This window comes from Olea europaea, unplaced genomic scaffold (genome assembly GCF_002742605.1).
Source record: "Olea europaea var. sylvestris unplaced genomic scaffold, O_europaea_v1 scaffold1402, whole genome shotgun sequence".
Lineage (NCBI taxonomy): Eukaryota > Viridiplantae > Streptophyta > Magnoliopsida > Lamiales > Oleaceae > Olea > Olea europaea.
The window spans coordinates 142,634-160,908 of NW_019231542.1; the positions used below are offsets into that span (position 1 = coordinate 142,634).

Genomic DNA, 18,275 nt, shown 5'->3' on the forward strand with positions numbered 1-18,275 from the left:
GAGAACCACGAAGAATGAACCCATTTGTAAAGTTAGAAATAAATAAAAAAGGAATTTTTATAAGTTAAATGCACCAGTGACATAAGTCAACATCAACCTGGAAATTATTGTTTATTAAATGAACCCTCAAATTTTTATTTTTATTTTTTTATGCAGTAACGCAAAAGGTCATGATTAAAGGCTCACGAGAAAATAAAATGAAAAAATGGCACAAAGGAAAATATATTGCTCATTGGTACACCAAAAAGAAGAGGAAGTTGGGCATTATAAACATGACCATTTGGAAAAAAAAAATGATTGGAATTCATAATAATTCTTGAACATCTGAAAACATTAAGCAAAACAGAAACTAAGACAATGTAAACACTATCAACATTTTTGAACAGCACATCACAATAGCAGAAGAATGAAGGGTTTTACAGAGAAATAGTAGTCCAATGACAAGCCAAAAGGAATGGTAAGCTTGCATCATAAGGAGTGGTTGAATTATAAATAATGTTCCAAGTAAAACCTTCATTCTGTGAACTATTGAACTCATTATGTAATGTGATAATTTTGTGACCTTCAAACACACAGACGGTTCCAGGAAGCAAATTAGATAGTGGGTGGCCAATAGTGCCAACAGTCAGATGTCTTTGACAACTTTGACTTTATTTTAACTCATAAAACATGTATCCATAAAAATAAAAGGATAGAAAGGGAGATGTACAAACTAAAAGCATGATGACTGAGAAATACGTGTAATATTGATGATTTCTACCAATCGTCCAAACAACAAATGCGTTATGAATCAAAGACAGTTAACACAATTTTACAGAGATAACCAATAACTTACATGCTGTCCTTGGTATACTTTCTCTATTGCCTCACTGGCAGCACTAGCTTTGAAGATAGCATCACTTGACGCACTTGATTTAACATCAAATCCTGAAGCACGCCATCTTGGCAGGCCTCCATCTAAAACCCAAATTCTGTCATGACCAAAAACTCGGAACATCCTGTTATATAAAAGAAGTTGACGAGTTTCTCACTCATAATCAAAGAACTCAAAAGTTTAATGCTTCTATTTTGTTTCTTTGGTTTGAATTTAAAACTCACCATCAAACACGAGCTGCACTGAAAAGTATTTTTCCATCATACACAACAAGCCCATCCTTATTCTCAATGCCAAGGGCAGAAACAGCAGCAGCAAATGCTTCCTCCAATGGCAACATATGAGGCAACTGGTAAACGCCATTCAAGAGGAAAAGCATTATAAATTATTTACATGCATATGCATATGCATTTACAAATGATTGTTTTATGGGCGTATTGATTAGTATAGGTACACATTTGCACATGTATACACAGCATATGCGTACACGCTATCAATCTAGATAAAACTTTGCAAAACCATAACAATAAAGATGTTTGATCCTAAAAAGAATTATTATTGCCTTATTGCACAACCAGCAATCCGATCGATATAGATAATATTTTATTTTGTAGTAACCATAGCTAAAAAGCCAACACAGTCGGATAATTTACCAGCTCCTAGGCTAGAATTCCTCGCTCCAAATTTCCCGAATGGTGCCCCCAATTTATCATCCATTCATCCTCAACACAACTACAAATTCGGGATTTCGTGTCCAAATAAATAATGCTCTTTCACAGCCAATTCTAAGAAATGCACAAAACAAAAACAGTAGTGAAAGCATATTTCCAAAGCTAACTCAGTTAAAACAAATAAATCATCAATTAATTGACAAATCTTGCGAAAAATTAGGAGCTAGAAAAAGAAAATTCAAGAACCCAAAAACTTGCCTTTTAAATGGGATTCACAGAATGAACAAGAAAATTAATTTTCAGATAGACCTTGAGTGCGGTTTAGGAATCAGAATCAAGGGGCTTCACCTTCTTCTTCTTCTGCCATCGAATCATAGGTGGAAATGTAGACTCGAAGGACTGCTGCCAGCTGCCGCATCTCACAAAATTCAAGGGCTTGAAGGTGCTACGTCTAGGGCTCGAAGGTGCTGCCACTGCTGCGTGACCTGCGTTTAGGGCTCGAACGCAGGAGGCCGGTGGTCAGTGGTGGAAGGCAGCGGGATAGAGAAGATAGACGAGCGGCGCCGATCGCGTGGGAGTAAAACTCGTGGTTTGAGTATTACCTCTGCCTATTTTACTCTTAGTCTCATCCATTAGTTGTCTAAAAGAAAAGGTTTTCGCAACGTTTTATAAACGTTGCCAAAGACCAATTTTTGGCAATGTTTATAAATGTTGTGAAAAATAAAACTTTTTGCAACGTTTGATAAACGATGCAAAAGATAGCTTTTGGCAACGTTTTTATAAACGTTGCCAAAGACAGATTTTTGCAACGTTTTATAAACGTTGCGAAAGACGAAACTTTTTGCAACGTTTTATAAACGTTGTGAAAGACGAAACTTTTTGTAACCTTAAATAAACGTTGCAAAAAGACGACATTAGCAACATTTACTTAAAAAATGTTACCAAAGCTCAATTATATTAAGCAATGGCAACATTCATGTATTTGAATGTTGCGATTGACCCCTTTAGCAACGTTTAATTAACGAATGTTGTTTTTTACATGTTGCAAAAAGTCATTTTTGTTGTAGTGCGCCTTCCCTCTTTGGTATACTGCCTCAGCGCCACCACAATCAAATCCTCCACCGTGGCCTCCGGTGGCATCACCACCTGAACAGCGCCAATGCTTCTATGTATTATCACATTTAGCAACAATTTCGTAAGCTTAGGCCTTTCTTTCACCACCACTACATCCGACAACCATGCTCTTACTCTCTTCCCTGCCACCAAGTCCGGTACCTTTCTTGGCCGCGGCAGCATCCCTTCCACCACCGCGCCGCCACTTCTTCCTTGAAATGACGATGCCTTTTCTAATAACAATCCCTTCCTGCAGTTCGTCTTGTGGCCTTCTTTACTGTAATTCTTTGAAGTTGCCAATGAGTAATATGTATTCATTGTAGTAATTTCAAAGTTATAATAGAGGTAAATCACAAACCTTCGTTTTTAGATTTTTAGATTAAGTGTTGGGCTAAATGTACTCACTTTCAGATGGAAATGTTTCTGCATATATGTATAACATCGAACAGGAGATAGAGTTTGGTGGGATGTTCTATGATTTATTTTTTGGAGAATATTTATTTTTGTAGAATTGAACTAGAACGTAGAACCAGAATCGTACAATTCGATTTCGATTTTGCTATAGTGATTGAATGAAACCGAATGATTCTATTTACAAAAGAATCAAAATTTATGGTTCAATTTCAATTCTTGAAATGCCAAATCAAACCACCCATAATTGTGAATAGGGTTGGAACATTATAAAAACCTATATGATTAAACATTATTGCTATATGATTACTCGAGTTGACTGGTTAGTGGGCAAACAATTATTTTAGTAGAAAGAGAAAGAGGAAAGAGATCATCAATTCGTTCGCTCGGATGTGTTATATTTCTTATCGATCGGCCACGTTTCTCAAATGTTGAATTGTTCCCAGATAGTCTGTATATATGAATTGTGAGAACTAACTGTTCTAGTAGAAAGATATGGCACACAAACTTATTGGGGCTATACCAATTTAATCCATTTTGAAAAAAGCTAGACCATTTCAAAACAAATTACAACAATCAAATTAATTGGCAGCTACACTGTTCAAATGAAATAAAGTGTAGTTATCCAATTAAAATTATATTGAGGTATAGTTATTATTTGGGTAATATTTGTATTCAATGACCTTTCACAGGCGTAAAAAGTATTATTGAAAATAATGCACAAACAAATTTAAAAGTACAAGCTATAAAGATATTTGTAAATACTTAAATCACTTTTTATGCATATATTTTGAGGGATTCGTAAGTACTATCTATTTCTACTCATTTCGATCATTTTATAATTTAGACAATTTATAAACACTTCCAAAACATGCTCGACTAGCTTGATTTGTTAAAAATACTAACGAACAATGCAATTTTACAAAAAAAAAAAAAAAAAAAAAAAAAAAAAAAAAAATAAAAAAAAAAAAAAAAAAAAAAAAAAAAAGGAAAAAGAAAGAAATAACCACCAAAAAATATGAACTATCACTTGTAAATTATAAATATTTATTTGAAGTCACGATTTTGTGAGTGAATTAATCCTAAGAATATATCCTCATTTTGGATTCGCAAGACGAGCATTTTCATCTAGAACAAAATCAACAACTTGTCCATATATCAATTTAAAGTAGAGGTGGAAATTCAGATAGTGCGCGGAATGCCAAATAATTAGAAATAGACCATGAACCAGTACATTACAATGCTAAAATATGTACCCATTCTAAACATTTTATTAATATAGCGAAAAGGACACCTCCTTAATCCCACAAATTACATCAAAAAGTTTAAACCTAATTTTACAAAATTACTAGCTAGTACAAGTAGAGCCAATAACTTGTTCACAGAAACTCCATGAACTTGACTACTTGAGCCTAGACAACCCATTCTTGGTAGAGTTAGCAGCTTCTTTTGAACAGCTCGAAGTCAAAGCCGTCGTCAAATTACCGCCGTCTCTGGTGGCCTCCACTGCCTTCTTTGGGCACAGAAAAAGTTCCTTGACCCCAACGCCATTAACTTCTCCTCCCTGTTTAAACCTGCAGGTCCCACCATGAAAACATTATTTATTAAAACCACAAAACTGCATGTAACCCTCTCCACATGATGATTAGCCCCTATTTGGTGTCCTTTATTTCAATAATAAAAAAAAAAAAATGTTTTGAATAGTATTTTTTTGAGAATGTGTGGTTAAAAGGTAACGAAAAACATGTAGAATATTTTATTGTGTGAACGTTGTTGAAAATGAGTATGAAAAACAAAGTAAAGTAAGGTAAGGTAAAAAGAATCAAACACCAGCTTAGACATTTTACATAATTTGGGTACCGTAGAAAGAATTTTTACGAATTCATGCTAAACTAATACAACCACAGCAATAAATAATAAAATAATAAATTGGTGCGTTCTTTGTCTTAATTATTACATATTTTTGTTAGTTATGTTAACGATTAAAATTTAGTTTGTTTTTCCATCATATAACCAGGAAAGTTTAAAATAACATGTTACACTTCATGCTTAACACTAAAGGATGGAAAAATTACAGATTTGGCATTAATTGCAAAAGGGGAAATGCCATTTGTACAATATTTTCTTACAACATTGTTGACCATGTTGGTAGGTGGCAAAAAGGTGTTGGATGGAAAGAGATATTGTTTTTTAAATCATTCAATAACAACGTGACACGTGACATGTTGTCAAAAATATTGTACAACAAGCATGATTGAAAATGGGAAATTGACATTAATTTCAGCAAGCATGTTTGGAAACCTTTAAAAAATAGAAGTTTTATATTCACTGTTTGGATTATTTTCTTCTTGCTTTCAAGAAAACATGTTATCTTTTTAATTATAAGAAAGTAACTAGCGGAGTCATGGAAATTACAAGAAAGCTTACTTTCAAGACTAAACTGAGAGTAATGGAGGTCGAAGCCATTAGGGTCTGTAGACGGGAGAATCAGCCGCCTTCCCTCCTTGGCATGCTGTCTCAGCACTGCCGCAATCAAATCCTCCACCGTGGCATCCGGCGGCGTCATCCCCTGTACAGCGCCAAAGCTTCTCTTTATTGTCACATTCAGCAGCAATTTCGTGAGTTCACGCCTTTCTTGCATCGCCACTACATCCGGAGCCCCTGCACCAACTCTCTTTCTAGCCACCAAGTCCAGCAACGTTCTTGGCCGCGGCAGCATCCCTTCCTCGACCACCCTTCCAGTTCTTCCGTGAAACGACGATGCTTTTTCTGATGATAATCCCTTCCTGCAGTTCTTCTCGTGGCCTCCTTGACGGGAATTCTTGGGATTCGGCATGAAGAATTATATATTTGTAAATCGTAATTATAGAGAAAATTGAAGGAATGAGAGTATTTATATTTTGGGTGGGGGCGTGGAACATTATTGGAATCTATATGATTACTTGACTCCACTGTTTGTTGCATTGAAAATTATTTTAGTAGAAAGAGTAAAAGGAAATAGAGTATTAACTTTCGATCGCTCGGATGTTTATAGACTAATGTTTCGTACGGGTCAAGTCTCTGAATTGCTGAATTGTTCCAAACAGGGTGTACACATAGTGCAAGTATATAAGTTATGTGAATACTTGGTTGACTGTTTAGTGCACTAGAAGTTGTTCTAGTAGAAAAAGTAAAATCAATCATTTTTTATTAATTATCGGAAATTACAATTATTTATCTCACACTTGGATTGGTAATTCCAAAAATTGGAAGAAAATTTTCCCATGCAGTAAATTAAAAGTTACTAAAAAATAAATGTTTTTCATTCAATCAAACTCATATTAATTTTAGCCATGCAGTCATGATTACTAATCACTTATTAAACAAACATTTCGTGGACATAATAATTTCATCCTAAAAATATAGTATAATTTTAGTCCTTTCTCCGCGTGACATTAATTTTTTTTTTTTCAAGATTTAATATTATTATATATTTTTTGTTATGCCTGCTCCTCACTTGGAGACTATATGACGTGCAAATGCCAATTAGGTTTGCTAAGGCGACCACCTGAGTGCCAACCCCCAACGATGTCCAAGTGCGCAACCAAATTCGAAGGTTCACCTCACGACGACCCAGTGGCTGGAATTGGTCGGTAGTAATGCCACACCTGCATTGGCGCTTCCAATTCATGGCTAAAGGAACAAAGGACAGTTACAATGCCTTTAAGAGACTCAAGCATATTTTCCCTATCAAGCAGAACGGTGCCGCAGCGTTCCATTGGATGTTCTTAAAAGAGGTAAAAATCTTATCATTGTACTTCGTGTAGACATTTATCTAATTAGGAAAGTCTGATGAGGGGGACAGACAACATTCATAAGACAATTAAGCAAGGGTGTTAAGGGATATTATCCTATATCGAATAAAGATGATAATATAGACCAACTTATAAGGTTTTGACTACTTCTCTTAATAAGATTGATCTTTTAAGATGGAACACCAAGTCTTAACATTGTATCAGAGCTCATTAAACTCTAACGATCGATTCGATTTGATTAAAACTAAAAAAATGAGCACACAAATTTCAAAATTGGTTTGCTGAAACGAGCCACCATCTTGTGGGGGCATGTTACTGGATATTATCTCATATTGAATAAAGATGATAACATAGACTAACTTATAAAGTCTTGGGATACTTCTCTCAATAAAATTGACATTTTAAGATAGAACCCCAAATCTTAACAAAGTGAACCACTTTCAAATACAAAGTCAAATATACGAAAGGCATAGAATCAAATATATGATTGTAATAGGGTCGAGAAGAGACCAAATCAGTTATTACAATGAACAAAATTCAAAAATATAACCCAGACTTTCACAAACCATAGATATGTAGTATTTGGAAACTTAATAAATATTTTCTTTATTGTTGGATTTGGGCCTCATGCCTTACTATTCATTTGGTCCTGATTCTGTGTTGGGTCGTTCTTTACATGGATTGATTACTTATGGTTTTTGGGTTCTGGGCCCGTTATGTAAAATTGTGTTTTGTAAACATGACTTTGGCTGTTGCAATGCTTTAATCTGGATCCTTCATCTGATACAATTGTCACCGTTTGATCCATGCTTTTTGACCTAAGTATAAATAGGCCCCTTTATCTTTCTTGTCCTCCACTTTGAGTAATTTCTAAGTGTTGTTCTCATGGTTTTCTTGTCTAATTCTCTCTATAATCTTTGAGGCGTTGTCTCTATAAATGTTAGGGTTGTGAGCTGAATTCTAGATCTGAAAATGTTTGCCTTCTAAAGAAATCACTTTATGATCCAAAACAAGCACTCAGACAATGAAATAAGAAATTCAACTCATATGTTCAAAACTTGGATTTCTTAAGAGCGGTTTTAATTTCTAGTTCTATTTCAGAGGGTGGTCAGGTGGAACTGATTCTATTTATTTACTATTATATGTAGATGATATGCTTCTAGCTTGTCGTGATAAATCTGAAATTGGCAATGTTAAATCAAAATTGAAACTGAATTTGATGTGAAAGATCTAGGACAAGCTAAAAGCATGTTAGGAATGAAAATCAAAAGAGTAGAAGTAATTATGTGTTTTATGTGAATCAATCATCTTATGTGAAAAGGGTACTAGAAAAGTTTTTCTACGACTGAATGTAAACCTATAATTTTATCTATTGCAAATCATTTTAAACTATCAAGTGAACAATCTCCTAAAACTAATGAGGAATTTGATAGGATGAATAAAATACATTATGCAAATACTGTTGGTTCTATTATGTATCTTATGATATGCACTAGACCTGATTTAGTTCATGGTAGTATCTTAGGTAGATTTATAGCTAATCTAGGTAAAACTCAATGGTTAGCAATCAAATGGATGTTAAGATACTTAAAAGACTCACTTGACTTAGATGTACAATTTCAAAGGTGTAATTTTGAAGGGTTATACTTATTTTGATTTTGCGAGTGATTTGGATAAAAGAAGATACACTTCTTCTTATTTATTTATTTTGCTCTTTGTAATGTTTGTATTAGTTGGAAGTCCCAACTACAAAAACTTGTGGCTCTATCTTCTATCGAAGATGAGTATGTTGGTGTGTGAAAGAAGGAATTTGGTTGAGGAGTTTGTTAGTTGAAATTGATTTTGTAAATGAAGTAGTTATAATTTTTACATATAATCCAAGTGTGATATATTTAAGTAGAAATCTTGTATATTATGATGGGACTAAACACGTAGGTATTAAGTTTTAATTTTTAATGAACATGGTTGAAAAAGGGATGATTAATCTTGTAAAAATTCCAATTGAACCCTTCTGATATGGTACTAAAGTTTTGCCCTTAAACAAGTTCAGGAATTGCTCGAAAATTCTGAACATTACATGAAAGAAATCTATTTAGTAAGTTTGTTTTTACTAATTTTTGTTTTGAATTTACACTAAATTCACTTAGTTTGTTTTTATAGGTTGTTAGAATAAGTGAAACTTGTTAATTGCATTTTGATTCCACTTGGATGATCCATGAATAGTTCAGTTAAGTGGAGATTGTTGAATTTGGGCTTGATGCCTCACTATTCATTTAGACATGATTGTATGTTGGATCGTTCTTTACTTAGGCTAATTGCTAATTGTTTTTGAGTCCTAGCCACTTATGTAAAATTGTTTTTCATAAACACGACTTTGGGTGTTAGAATGCTTTGATCTATATCCTATATTTGATGCAATTGTGATCGTTTGATCTGTGGTTTTTGACCTAAGTATAAATAGGCCTCTGACCTAAGTATAAATAGGCCTCTTTCTCTCTCTTGTTCGTTACTTTGTGTAATTTCTGAGTGCTATTCTTAGGTTTTTCTCGCCTGATCCTCTCTCTGTAATCATTGAGGTGTTTTCTCTGTAAATCGTTAGGATTTTGATTATGATTGTTTCAAGTAGACAATCTGGGAGAGAAATTGTATGGATTACTAGAGCTTTGTGTTGAAAAGAGAGACGAGCGGAAACTTGAAGAAATCTCTAATTTTTTCGGACATTTACACTATTTTTTGGTGCCTTGATAGTGAAACCGAGCGTAATCTACTTGTAGATACTCAATGGGTAATTAGGCCAAATGCTGAACATCAAGGTCCTTAGTGATGAAACAATTCTTTTATCTTTTTTGATTTTCTGCAAAATTTATATTTTCTACAAATCGTTGTTAATCCTAAATTAACGGGTTTCTGAGACCAACATTTATTTATTTTCGTCACATCTATTTTATGATGTCTGACTTGAGTATTGAAGTGCTAATGATTGTTGAATATCTTCTAGTATGACGATCGTAGAGCATCTCTAACGAAATGTAAATTGTATAAAAAAGTGTGTTACCTCATCCCAAAATGCTTGTACAGGAAAAAAAAAGTGTGATGTCTCGCACACTGTTCATATGTGAAAGGTGTGCTAGGCATCCTCTGCTTTATTGCTTATAATTTATCTTCATTGCATGATCTATCCATTTAATTTTTTATATTTATCTTCACACTTTTTCTACATCCTGTCTTTTGTACATGTGGTCCACAATTAGTGAAATCCACATCACTATTGGAGATGTTATTCTCTCTATTCCCCTTTTTACTTGTCACATGGACAACAATTCATAATATTGTTGCATTTGAGACTCTAGTGTCCTAATGTGTGTGTTGACCTCAAAAACATTTTTTTTTAAATGCCAGCAGTGAAGTTTTTATTTTTGGAATTTTGGATGGATTTTGCCTCCTGAAGGCTTTGAGTGTGTTTTAAGTGAGCTTTTTGTTTGAAGAAAGAAAAAGAAGTCTTCGGTGAATTTTAGATTGGAAATGATACTTTAATTGGAGAATGCTGAGATTTTCAAGAGCGACAATTGTAATTTTACATTGATTCGAGGTGAATTTTCTAGAGTAGAAGATTGGATCTCTAAGATTTTTCTTTCTTTAGCATCTTAACCCTTTTATTTTCTACCCTTTTAGGGGATTTTTTTATCATTTTTGTGAGAGAAATACTCATCATTATTATGCAAGTCATGATTAAGTCCAAGTTTCAATGCCTTGATTGAGTTTTGTGTTTTCGTGATACTTGCCATACAACTTGCTATATACACCCATGTGTTTACAATTTCATGTATGATCACACTAATTCAATTGTGTTAGAACCCTACTAAAAATGACATCAATGTTTGAGATCGAGCCGAGGCATTTGTTCCCACCGATTTGGACGAGGATTCCAATTGTTCATTATCCAAGTGTTATTGCTAGATATATGGTACTTCGGTGGCTGAGACATTTTATGCCGAGGGGGCCTCGACAGCCCTAATCCAAATGTTAGTGGACACGATGTCATGTAATGGGGTCCTTTTAGGACTAACATATAGTCCTTATATGCAAGCAATTGATCCCTTTGTAATTGACACGGAATCTAGATGATCAATAATTATTTTAGCATGTAACAATGCAAGCAACACATAAGCGAACGAAGAAGTGATATGTGGACGAGTGGACATGTTAACCGTGCAAATGTAGAGAGAAATATTTTTTTATATCTATTTAGTTAGATAATACAAGTAGAAAAAAATCAAGAGAAAGGCTTGGGTAAACAATTTATCATTTTTGTTTATAGTATTACTAACTACTATGAATTTTTACTTTTTAATGAATCCAACAATTGTTTCACTCCGATATTAATTTTTCATATTTGATAAAATTTAAGTAAGATTTCCAAGTTATTCCAAAAATTTGAACGACAAAATATTTATTTTTATATAAAAAATAACTTATTTTGAAATAACCAAAAACACTTAGAAAAGAATTCAAAATAACTGTTTTAATTTATGACTATCACAATATGTAGTGTAAAAAATAAATAGAAGTACGAAAATTTTTCCAACCCTGTACAGTTGGCAATATTTACTCCTTTTTCATTCATTAATATTTTGCAATTAGATCCGTTTAATTGCAAATGTGAAATTTGGGTGAAAAGAAAATGAATTTCAGGGAATTGAATTGATGGAAAATTATTTTTCTGGGAATTGTAAATTATTGTGTTTGATTATTATAATTTTCCACATGAAAAATGTTTAAATTAACGTGTTTTTTTATGTTCGTTTGGCTTTATTTTACATGAAAATTGTCAATTAAAGGGATAGAATTTATTGGTATTGGGGATGCAATTTGTTTCCATTGTCAAAACAAAAATAAAAAACAAAAATTTCAAGAAAATCATCTATCTTTTTATGTTCGTTTGGCTTTGTTTTATATGAAAATTATCAATTAAAAAAAATATTTTTTTACAATAATTCTTAAAATTTGTCTTCATTGCCAACAAAAAAAATTGAAAAAAAAAAACGCTTCATTTGGTGGAATTGAGCTGATGTGGCACAAAACATGAAAATGCAAATTTAGGCCATTAAAATACTATCAAACACCATTAAATTGAAAGGTGGAATTCCAATTCCATTTTCCATGAAATTCCACCTCCAATCAAACACTACCTTAAATTTTATTCAGTGCTGACTGATCAGATGCCAAGTCTCCAACTAAAAAATTGTCTCGTGACGTCACTTATTGGTCTTCGGGTCTACGAGGACTGACTCTTTGAATATAAACAATTTTTTATCGATATAAAAGGCCACTTGATGGAGAAAATGAAACCCCGCCCCCACCACTATTATGTACAAATTTGTGTAAAAATAAAATTTATTATGATTTAATTTACCCAGTCAAACATTTTTAAATAAACAATATATTTTAGTTACATGTTTATAGAATCCTAAATTTAAAATATGCTTCCACATATGTAAACAAATTATGATTAATGAGGCGGAATAAGTTTGAAAAGAAATTCTATCAATAAAGCTATTTGTACATCCAAAATTGACAGTCCGGATGACACTCTCCTCACAAGAGAGGGGGGTCCACACGTAATAAAATAATTGTGGGCTCCCTTTTTGTGAGGGGAGTGTCACGCCCCAAATGTACAAATAGCAAAGTCCAAATTCTATTAGCTTAGACATAATTAGAGATGCGAAGGTTAAATTAGACAATCATAAATTCAAAATACCATTATTGCATGAGACAAATAACAACTCGTAAAATTATATAACTCATTACTATCGTTTGCAATAGACAAATAACAACTTATTAGGTTACATTTTGAATTCATAAACCCATTTGCTTGTTTTATATGGGTTGTCCAAGTCATCTTCTCCATGGCTTGTCTTGTGTCTCGTTATAACGTTGTACCAACTCTTAGGGATGTTAATGTTAAATACTTTAAGACTCAGCTGAATTTCGATTTCATTTTACATCCTAAAAAACAACTACAGACTTCTATAAAAATTATAATTGTGGGCCTACGTTTTGGACATTAAATATTGAATAAAAATGACATTACACATCAAGTAACGAGGGATGCAGGGAGGATAGAATCAGGATCATTTTTGAAGAGTAAAATAATAATAATAATAAATTAAAAATTAAAAATATTTTGGTGAAAAGATGTTTGAGAATCAATAAAATTCAAATTTATCATGTTAAAGAAGGGAAAAAATGTCAATAATATTATATGTCATTTTATTTAATTTTATCTAATACTACCTTTTGAGTACACCAAGAAATGCAGAAACTAAAGAATGTTTATATTTCGAACTCATTGTCGAATGCTTCCAATTATTTGAAGATTTTGTTGGTTAGATGCTATGTCTTGCTAAGTTGAATTTTGCATGTTTGAAACTTTGAGTTGAGTACTTAATTTGCGTGAAATAAACGTTGCAAAAAGACGACATTAGCAACATTTACTTAAAAAATGTTACCAAAGCTCAATTATATTAAGCAATGGCAACATTCATGTATTTGAATGTTGCGATTGACCCCTTTAGCAACGTTTAATTAACGAATGTTGTTTTTTACATGTTGCAAAAAGTCATTTTTGTTGTAGTGCGCCTTCCCTCTTTGGCATACTGCCTTAGCGCCACTGCAATCAAACCCTCCATCGTGGCCTCCGGTGGCATCACCACCTGAATAGCGCCAACACTTCTATGCATTATCACGTTTAGCAGCAATTTCGTAAGCTTAGGCCTTTCTTTCACCACCACTACATCCGACAACCATGCTCTTACTCTCTTCCCTGCCACCAAGTCCGGTACCTTTCTTGGCCGCGGCAGCATCCCTTCCACCACCGCGCCGCCACTTCTTCCTTGAAATGACGATGCCTTTTCTAATAACAATCCCTTCCTGCAGTTCGTCTTGTGGCCTTCTTTACTGTAATTCTTTGAAGTTGCCAATGAGTAATATGTATTCATTGTAGTAATTTCAAAGTTATAATAGAGGTAAATCACAAACCTTCGTTTTTAGATTTTTAGATTAAGTGTTGGGCTAAATGTACTCACTTTCAGATGGAAATGTTTCTGCATATATGTATAACATCGAACAGGAGATAGAGTTTGGTGGGATGTTCTATGATTTATTTTTTGGAGAATATTTATTTTTGTAGAATTGAACTAGAACGTAGAACCAGAATCGTACAATTCGATTTCGATTTTGCTATAGTGATTGAATGAAACCGAATGATTCTATTTACAAAAGAATCAAAATTTATGGTTCAATTTCAATTCTTGAAATGCCAAATCAAACCACCCATAATTGTGAATAGGGTTGGAACATTATAAAAACCTATATGATTAAACATTATTGGAATCTATATGATTACTCGAGTTGACTGGTTAGTGGGCAAACAATTATTTTAGTAGAAAGAGAAAAAGGAAAGAGATCATCAATTCGTTTGCTCGGATGTGTTATATTTCTTATCGATCGGCCACGTTTCTCAAATGTTGAATTGTTCCCAGATAGTTTGTATATATGAATTGTGAGAACTAACTGTTCTAGTAGAAAGATATGGCACACAAACTTATTGGGGCTATACCAATTTAATCCATTTTGAAAAAAGCTAGAGCAATTCAAAACAAATTACAACAAGCAAATTAATTGGCAGCTACACTGTTCAAATGAAATAAAGTGTAGTTATCCAATTAAAATTATATTGAGGTGTAGTTATTATTTGGGTAATATTTGTATTCAATGACCTTTCACAAGCGTAAAAAGTATTATTGAAAATAATGCACAAACAAATTTAAAAGTACAAGCTATAAAAATATTTGTAAATACTTAAATCACTTTTTATGCATATATTTTGAGGAATTCGTAAGTACTATCTATTTATTCTCTACTCATTTCGATCATTTTATAATTTAGACAATTTATAAACACTTTCAAAACATGCTCGACTACCTTGATTTGTTAAAAATACTAACGAACAATGCAATTTTACAAAAAAAAAGGAAAAAGAAAGAAATAACCACCAAAAAATATGAACTATCACTTGTAAATTATAAATATTTATTTGAAGTCACGATTTTGTGAGTGAATTAATCCTAAGAATATATCCTCATTTTGGATTCGCAAGACGAGCATTTTCATCTAGAACAAAATCAACAACTTGTCCATATATCAATTTAAAGTAGAGGTGGAAATTCAGATAGTGCGCGGAATGCCAAATAATTAGAAATAGACCATGAACCAATACATTACAATGCTAAAATATGTACCCATTCTAAACATTTTATTAATATAGCGAAAAGGACACCTCCTTAATCCCACAAATTACATCAAAAAGTTTAAACCCAATTTTACAAAATTACTAGCTAGTACAAGTAGAGCCAATAACTTGTTCACAGAAACTCCATGAACTTGACTACTTGAGCCTAGACAACCCATTCTTGGTAGAGTTAGCAGCTTCTTTTGAACAGCTCGAAGTCAAAGCCGTCGTCAAATTACCGCCGTCTCTGGTGGCCTCCACTGCCTTCTTTGGGCACAGAAAAAGTTCCTTGACCCCAACGCCATTAACTTCTCCTCCCTGTTTAAACCTGCAGGTCCCACCATGAAAACATTATTTATTAAAACCACAAAACTGCATGTAACCCTCTCCACATGATGATTAGCCCCTATTTGGTGTCCTTTATTTCAATAATAAAAAAAAAAAATGTTTTGAATAGTATTTTTTTGAGAATGTGTGGTTAAAAGGTAACGAAAAACATGTAGAATATTTTATTGTGTGAACGTTGTTGAAAATGAGTATGAAAAACAAAGTAAAGTAAGGTAAGGTAAAAAGAATCAAACATCAGCTTAGACATTTTACATAATTTGGGTACCATAGAAAGAATTTTTACGAATTCATGCTAAACTAATACAACCACAGCAATAAATAATAAAATAATAAATTGGTGCGTTCTCTGTCCTAATTATTACATATTTTTGTTAGTTATGTTAAAGATTAAAATTTAGTTTGTTTTTCCATCATATAACCAGGAAAGTTTAAAATAACATGTTACACTTCATGCTTAACACTAAAGGATGGAAAAATTACAGATTTGGCATTAATTGCAAAAGGGGAAATGCCATTTGTACAATATTTTCTTACAACATTGTTGACCATGTTGGTAGGTGGCAAAAAGGTGTTGGATGGAAAGAGATATTGTTTTTTAAATCATTCAATAACAACGTGACACGTGACATGTTGTCAAAAATATTGTACATCAAGCATGATTGAAAATGGGAAATTGACATTAATTTCAGCAAGCGTGTTTGGAAACCTTTAAAAATAGAAGTTTTATATTCACTGTTTGGATTATTTTCTTCTTGCTTTCAAGAAAACATGTTATCTTTTTAATTATAAGAAAGTAACTAGCGGAGTCATGGAAATTACAAGAAAGCTTACTTTCAAGACTAAACTGAGAGTAATGGAGGTCGAAGCCATTAGGGTCTGTAGACGGGAGAATCAGCCGCCTTCCCTCCTTGGCATGCTGTCTCAGCACTGCCGCAATCAAATCCTCCACCGTGGCATCCGGCGGCGTCATCCCCTGTACAGCGCCAAGGCTTCTCTTTATAGCCACATTCAGCAGCAATTTCGTGAGTTCACGCCTTTCTTGCATCGCCACTACATCCGGAGCCCCTGCACCAACTCTCTTTCTAGCCACCAAGTCCAGCAACGTTCTTGGCCGCGGCAGCATCCCTTCCTCGACCACCCTTCCAGTTCTTCCGTGAAACGACGATGCTTTTTCTGATGATAATCCCTTCCTGCAGTTCTTCTCGTGGCCTCCTTGACGGGAATTCTTGGGATTCGGCATGAAGAATTATATATTTGTAAATCGTAATTATAGAGAAAATTGAAGGAATGAGAGTATTTATATTTTGGGTGGGGGCGTGGAACATTATTGGAATCTATATGATTACTTGACTCCACTGTTTGTTGCATTGAAAATTATTTTAGTAGAAAGAGTAAAAGGAAATAGAGTATTAACTTTCGATCGCTCGGATGTTTATAGACTAATGTTTCGTACGGGTCAAGTCTCTGAATTGCTGAATTGTTCCAAACAGGGTGTACACATAGTGCAAGTATATAAGTTATGTGAATACTTGGTTGACTGTTTAGTGCACTAGAAGTTGTTCTAGTAGAAAAAGTAAAATCAATCATTTTTTATTAATTATCGGAAATTACAATTATTTATCTCACACTTGGATTGGTAATTCCAAAAATTGGAAGAAAATTTTCCCATGCAGTAAATTAAAAGTTACTAAAAAATAAATGTTTTTCATTCAATCAAACTCATATTAATTTTAGCCATGCAGTCATGATTACTAATCACTTATTAAACAAACATTTCGTGGACATAATAATTTCATCCTAAAAATATAGTATAATTTTAGTCCTTTCTCCGCGTGACATTAATTTTTTTTTTTTCAAGATTTAATATTATTATATATTTTTTGTTATGCCTGCTCCTCACTTGGAGACTATATGACGTGCAAATGCCAATTAGGTTTGCTAAGGCGACCACCTGAGTGCCAACCCCCAACGATGTCCAAGTGCGCAACCAAATTCGAAGGTTCACCTCACGACGACCCAGTGGCTGGAATTGGTCGGTAGTAATGCCACACCTGCATTGGCGCTTCCAATTCATGGCTAAAGGAACAAAGGACAGTTACAATGCCTTTAAGAGACTCAAGCATATTTTCCCTATCAAGCAGAACGGTGCCGCAGCGTTCCATTGGATGTTCTTAAAAGAGGTAAAAATCTTATCATTGTACTTCGTGTAGACATTTATCTAATTAGGAAAGTCTGATGAGGGGGACAGACAACATTCATAAGACAATTAAGCAAGGGTGTTAAGGGATATTATCCTATATCGAATAAAGATGATAATATAGACCAACTTATAAGGTTTTGACTACTTCTCTTAATAAGATTGATCTTTTAAGATGGAACACCAAGTCTTAACATTGTATCAGAGCTCATTAAACTCTAACGATCGATTCGATTTGATTAAAACTAAAAAAATGAGCACACAAATTTCAAAATTGGTTTGCTGAAACGAGCCACCATCTTGTGGGGGCATGTTACTGGATATTATCTCATATTGAATAAAGATGATAACATAGACTAACTTATAAAGTCTTGGGATACTTCTCTCAATAAAATTGACATTTTAAGATAGAACCCCAAATCTTAACAAAGTGAACCACTTTCAAATACAAAGTCAAATATACGAAAGGCATAGAATCAAATATATGATTGTAATAGGGTCGAGAAGAGACCAAATCAGTTATTACAATGAACAAAATTCAAAAATATAACCCAGACTTTCACAAACCATAGATATG

The 18,275-nt window shown here is 33.5% G+C and overlaps 4 protein-coding genes and 1 pseudogene across 4 annotated transcripts; all 5 read right to left on the reverse strand.

Moving 5' to 3' along the window:
• Positions 1-724: 724 nt before the first annotated feature.
• LOC111375679 lies at positions 725-2,194 on the reverse strand (annotated as a pseudogene).
• Positions 2,195-2,580: 386 nt separating this feature from the next.
• LOC111375672 lies at positions 2,581-2,976 on the reverse strand. The gene has a single exon (XM_022998537.1). It carries the CDS (start codon positions 2,974-2,976, stop codon positions 2,581-2,583), a length of 396 nt encoding a protein of 131 aa, XP_022854305.1.
• A 1,404-nt stretch (positions 2,977-4,380) lies between these two features.
• LOC111375668 (uncharacterized protein At4g22758-like) lies at positions 4,381-6,049 on the reverse strand. The gene is made up of 2 exons (XM_022998532.1): positions 5,497-6,049; positions 4,381-4,643 (listed from the first exon to the last, which is right to left on the reverse strand). The coding sequence occupies exons 1-2, from the start codon at positions 5,903-5,905 to the stop codon at positions 4,546-4,548; spliced, it is 507 nt and encodes a 168-aa protein (XP_022854300.1). The 5' UTR covers positions 5,906-6,049; the 3' UTR covers positions 4,381-4,545.
• Positions 6,050-13,465: 7,416 nt separating this feature from the next.
• On the reverse strand, positions 13,466-13,861 carry LOC111375673. Its single transcript, XM_022998538.1, has one exon. It carries the CDS (start codon positions 13,859-13,861, stop codon positions 13,466-13,468), a length of 396 nt encoding a protein of 131 aa, XP_022854306.1.
• Positions 13,862-15,139: 1,278 nt separating this feature from the next.
• Positions 15,140-16,885, reverse strand: LOC111375669 (uncharacterized protein At4g22758-like). The gene is made up of 2 exons (XM_022998533.1): positions 16,333-16,885; positions 15,140-15,481 (listed from the first exon to the last, which is right to left on the reverse strand). Exons 1-2 carry the CDS (start codon positions 16,739-16,741, stop codon positions 15,384-15,386), a joined length of 507 nt encoding a protein of 168 aa, XP_022854301.1. The 5' UTR covers positions 16,742-16,885; the 3' UTR covers positions 15,140-15,383.
• Between the last annotated feature and the right edge of the window lie 1,390 nt (positions 16,886-18,275).

Coding starts and splice junctions, on each gene's coding strand:
- LOC111375668 (XM_022998532.1), bottom strand. CDS start 5,905: ATGCCGAATCCCAAGAATTCCCGTCAAGGAGGCCACGAGAAGAACTGC. Junction 4,644..5,496: donor CTCTCAGTTTAGTCTTGAAA/GTAAGCTTTCTT, acceptor TGGGACCTGCAG/GTTTAAACAGGGAGGAGAAG.
- LOC111375673 (XM_022998538.1), bottom strand. CDS start 13,861: ATGAATACATATTACTCATTGGCAACTTCAAAGAATTACAGTAAAGAA.
- LOC111375672 (XM_022998537.1), bottom strand. CDS start 2,976: ATGAATACATATTACTCATTGGCAACTTCAAAGAATTACAGTAAAGAA.
- LOC111375669 (XM_022998533.1), bottom strand. CDS start 16,741: ATGCCGAATCCCAAGAATTCCCGTCAAGGAGGCCACGAGAAGAACTGC. Junction 15,482..16,332: donor CTCTCAGTTTAGTCTTGAAA/GTAAGCTTTCTT, acceptor TGGGACCTGCAG/GTTTAAACAGGGAGGAGAAG.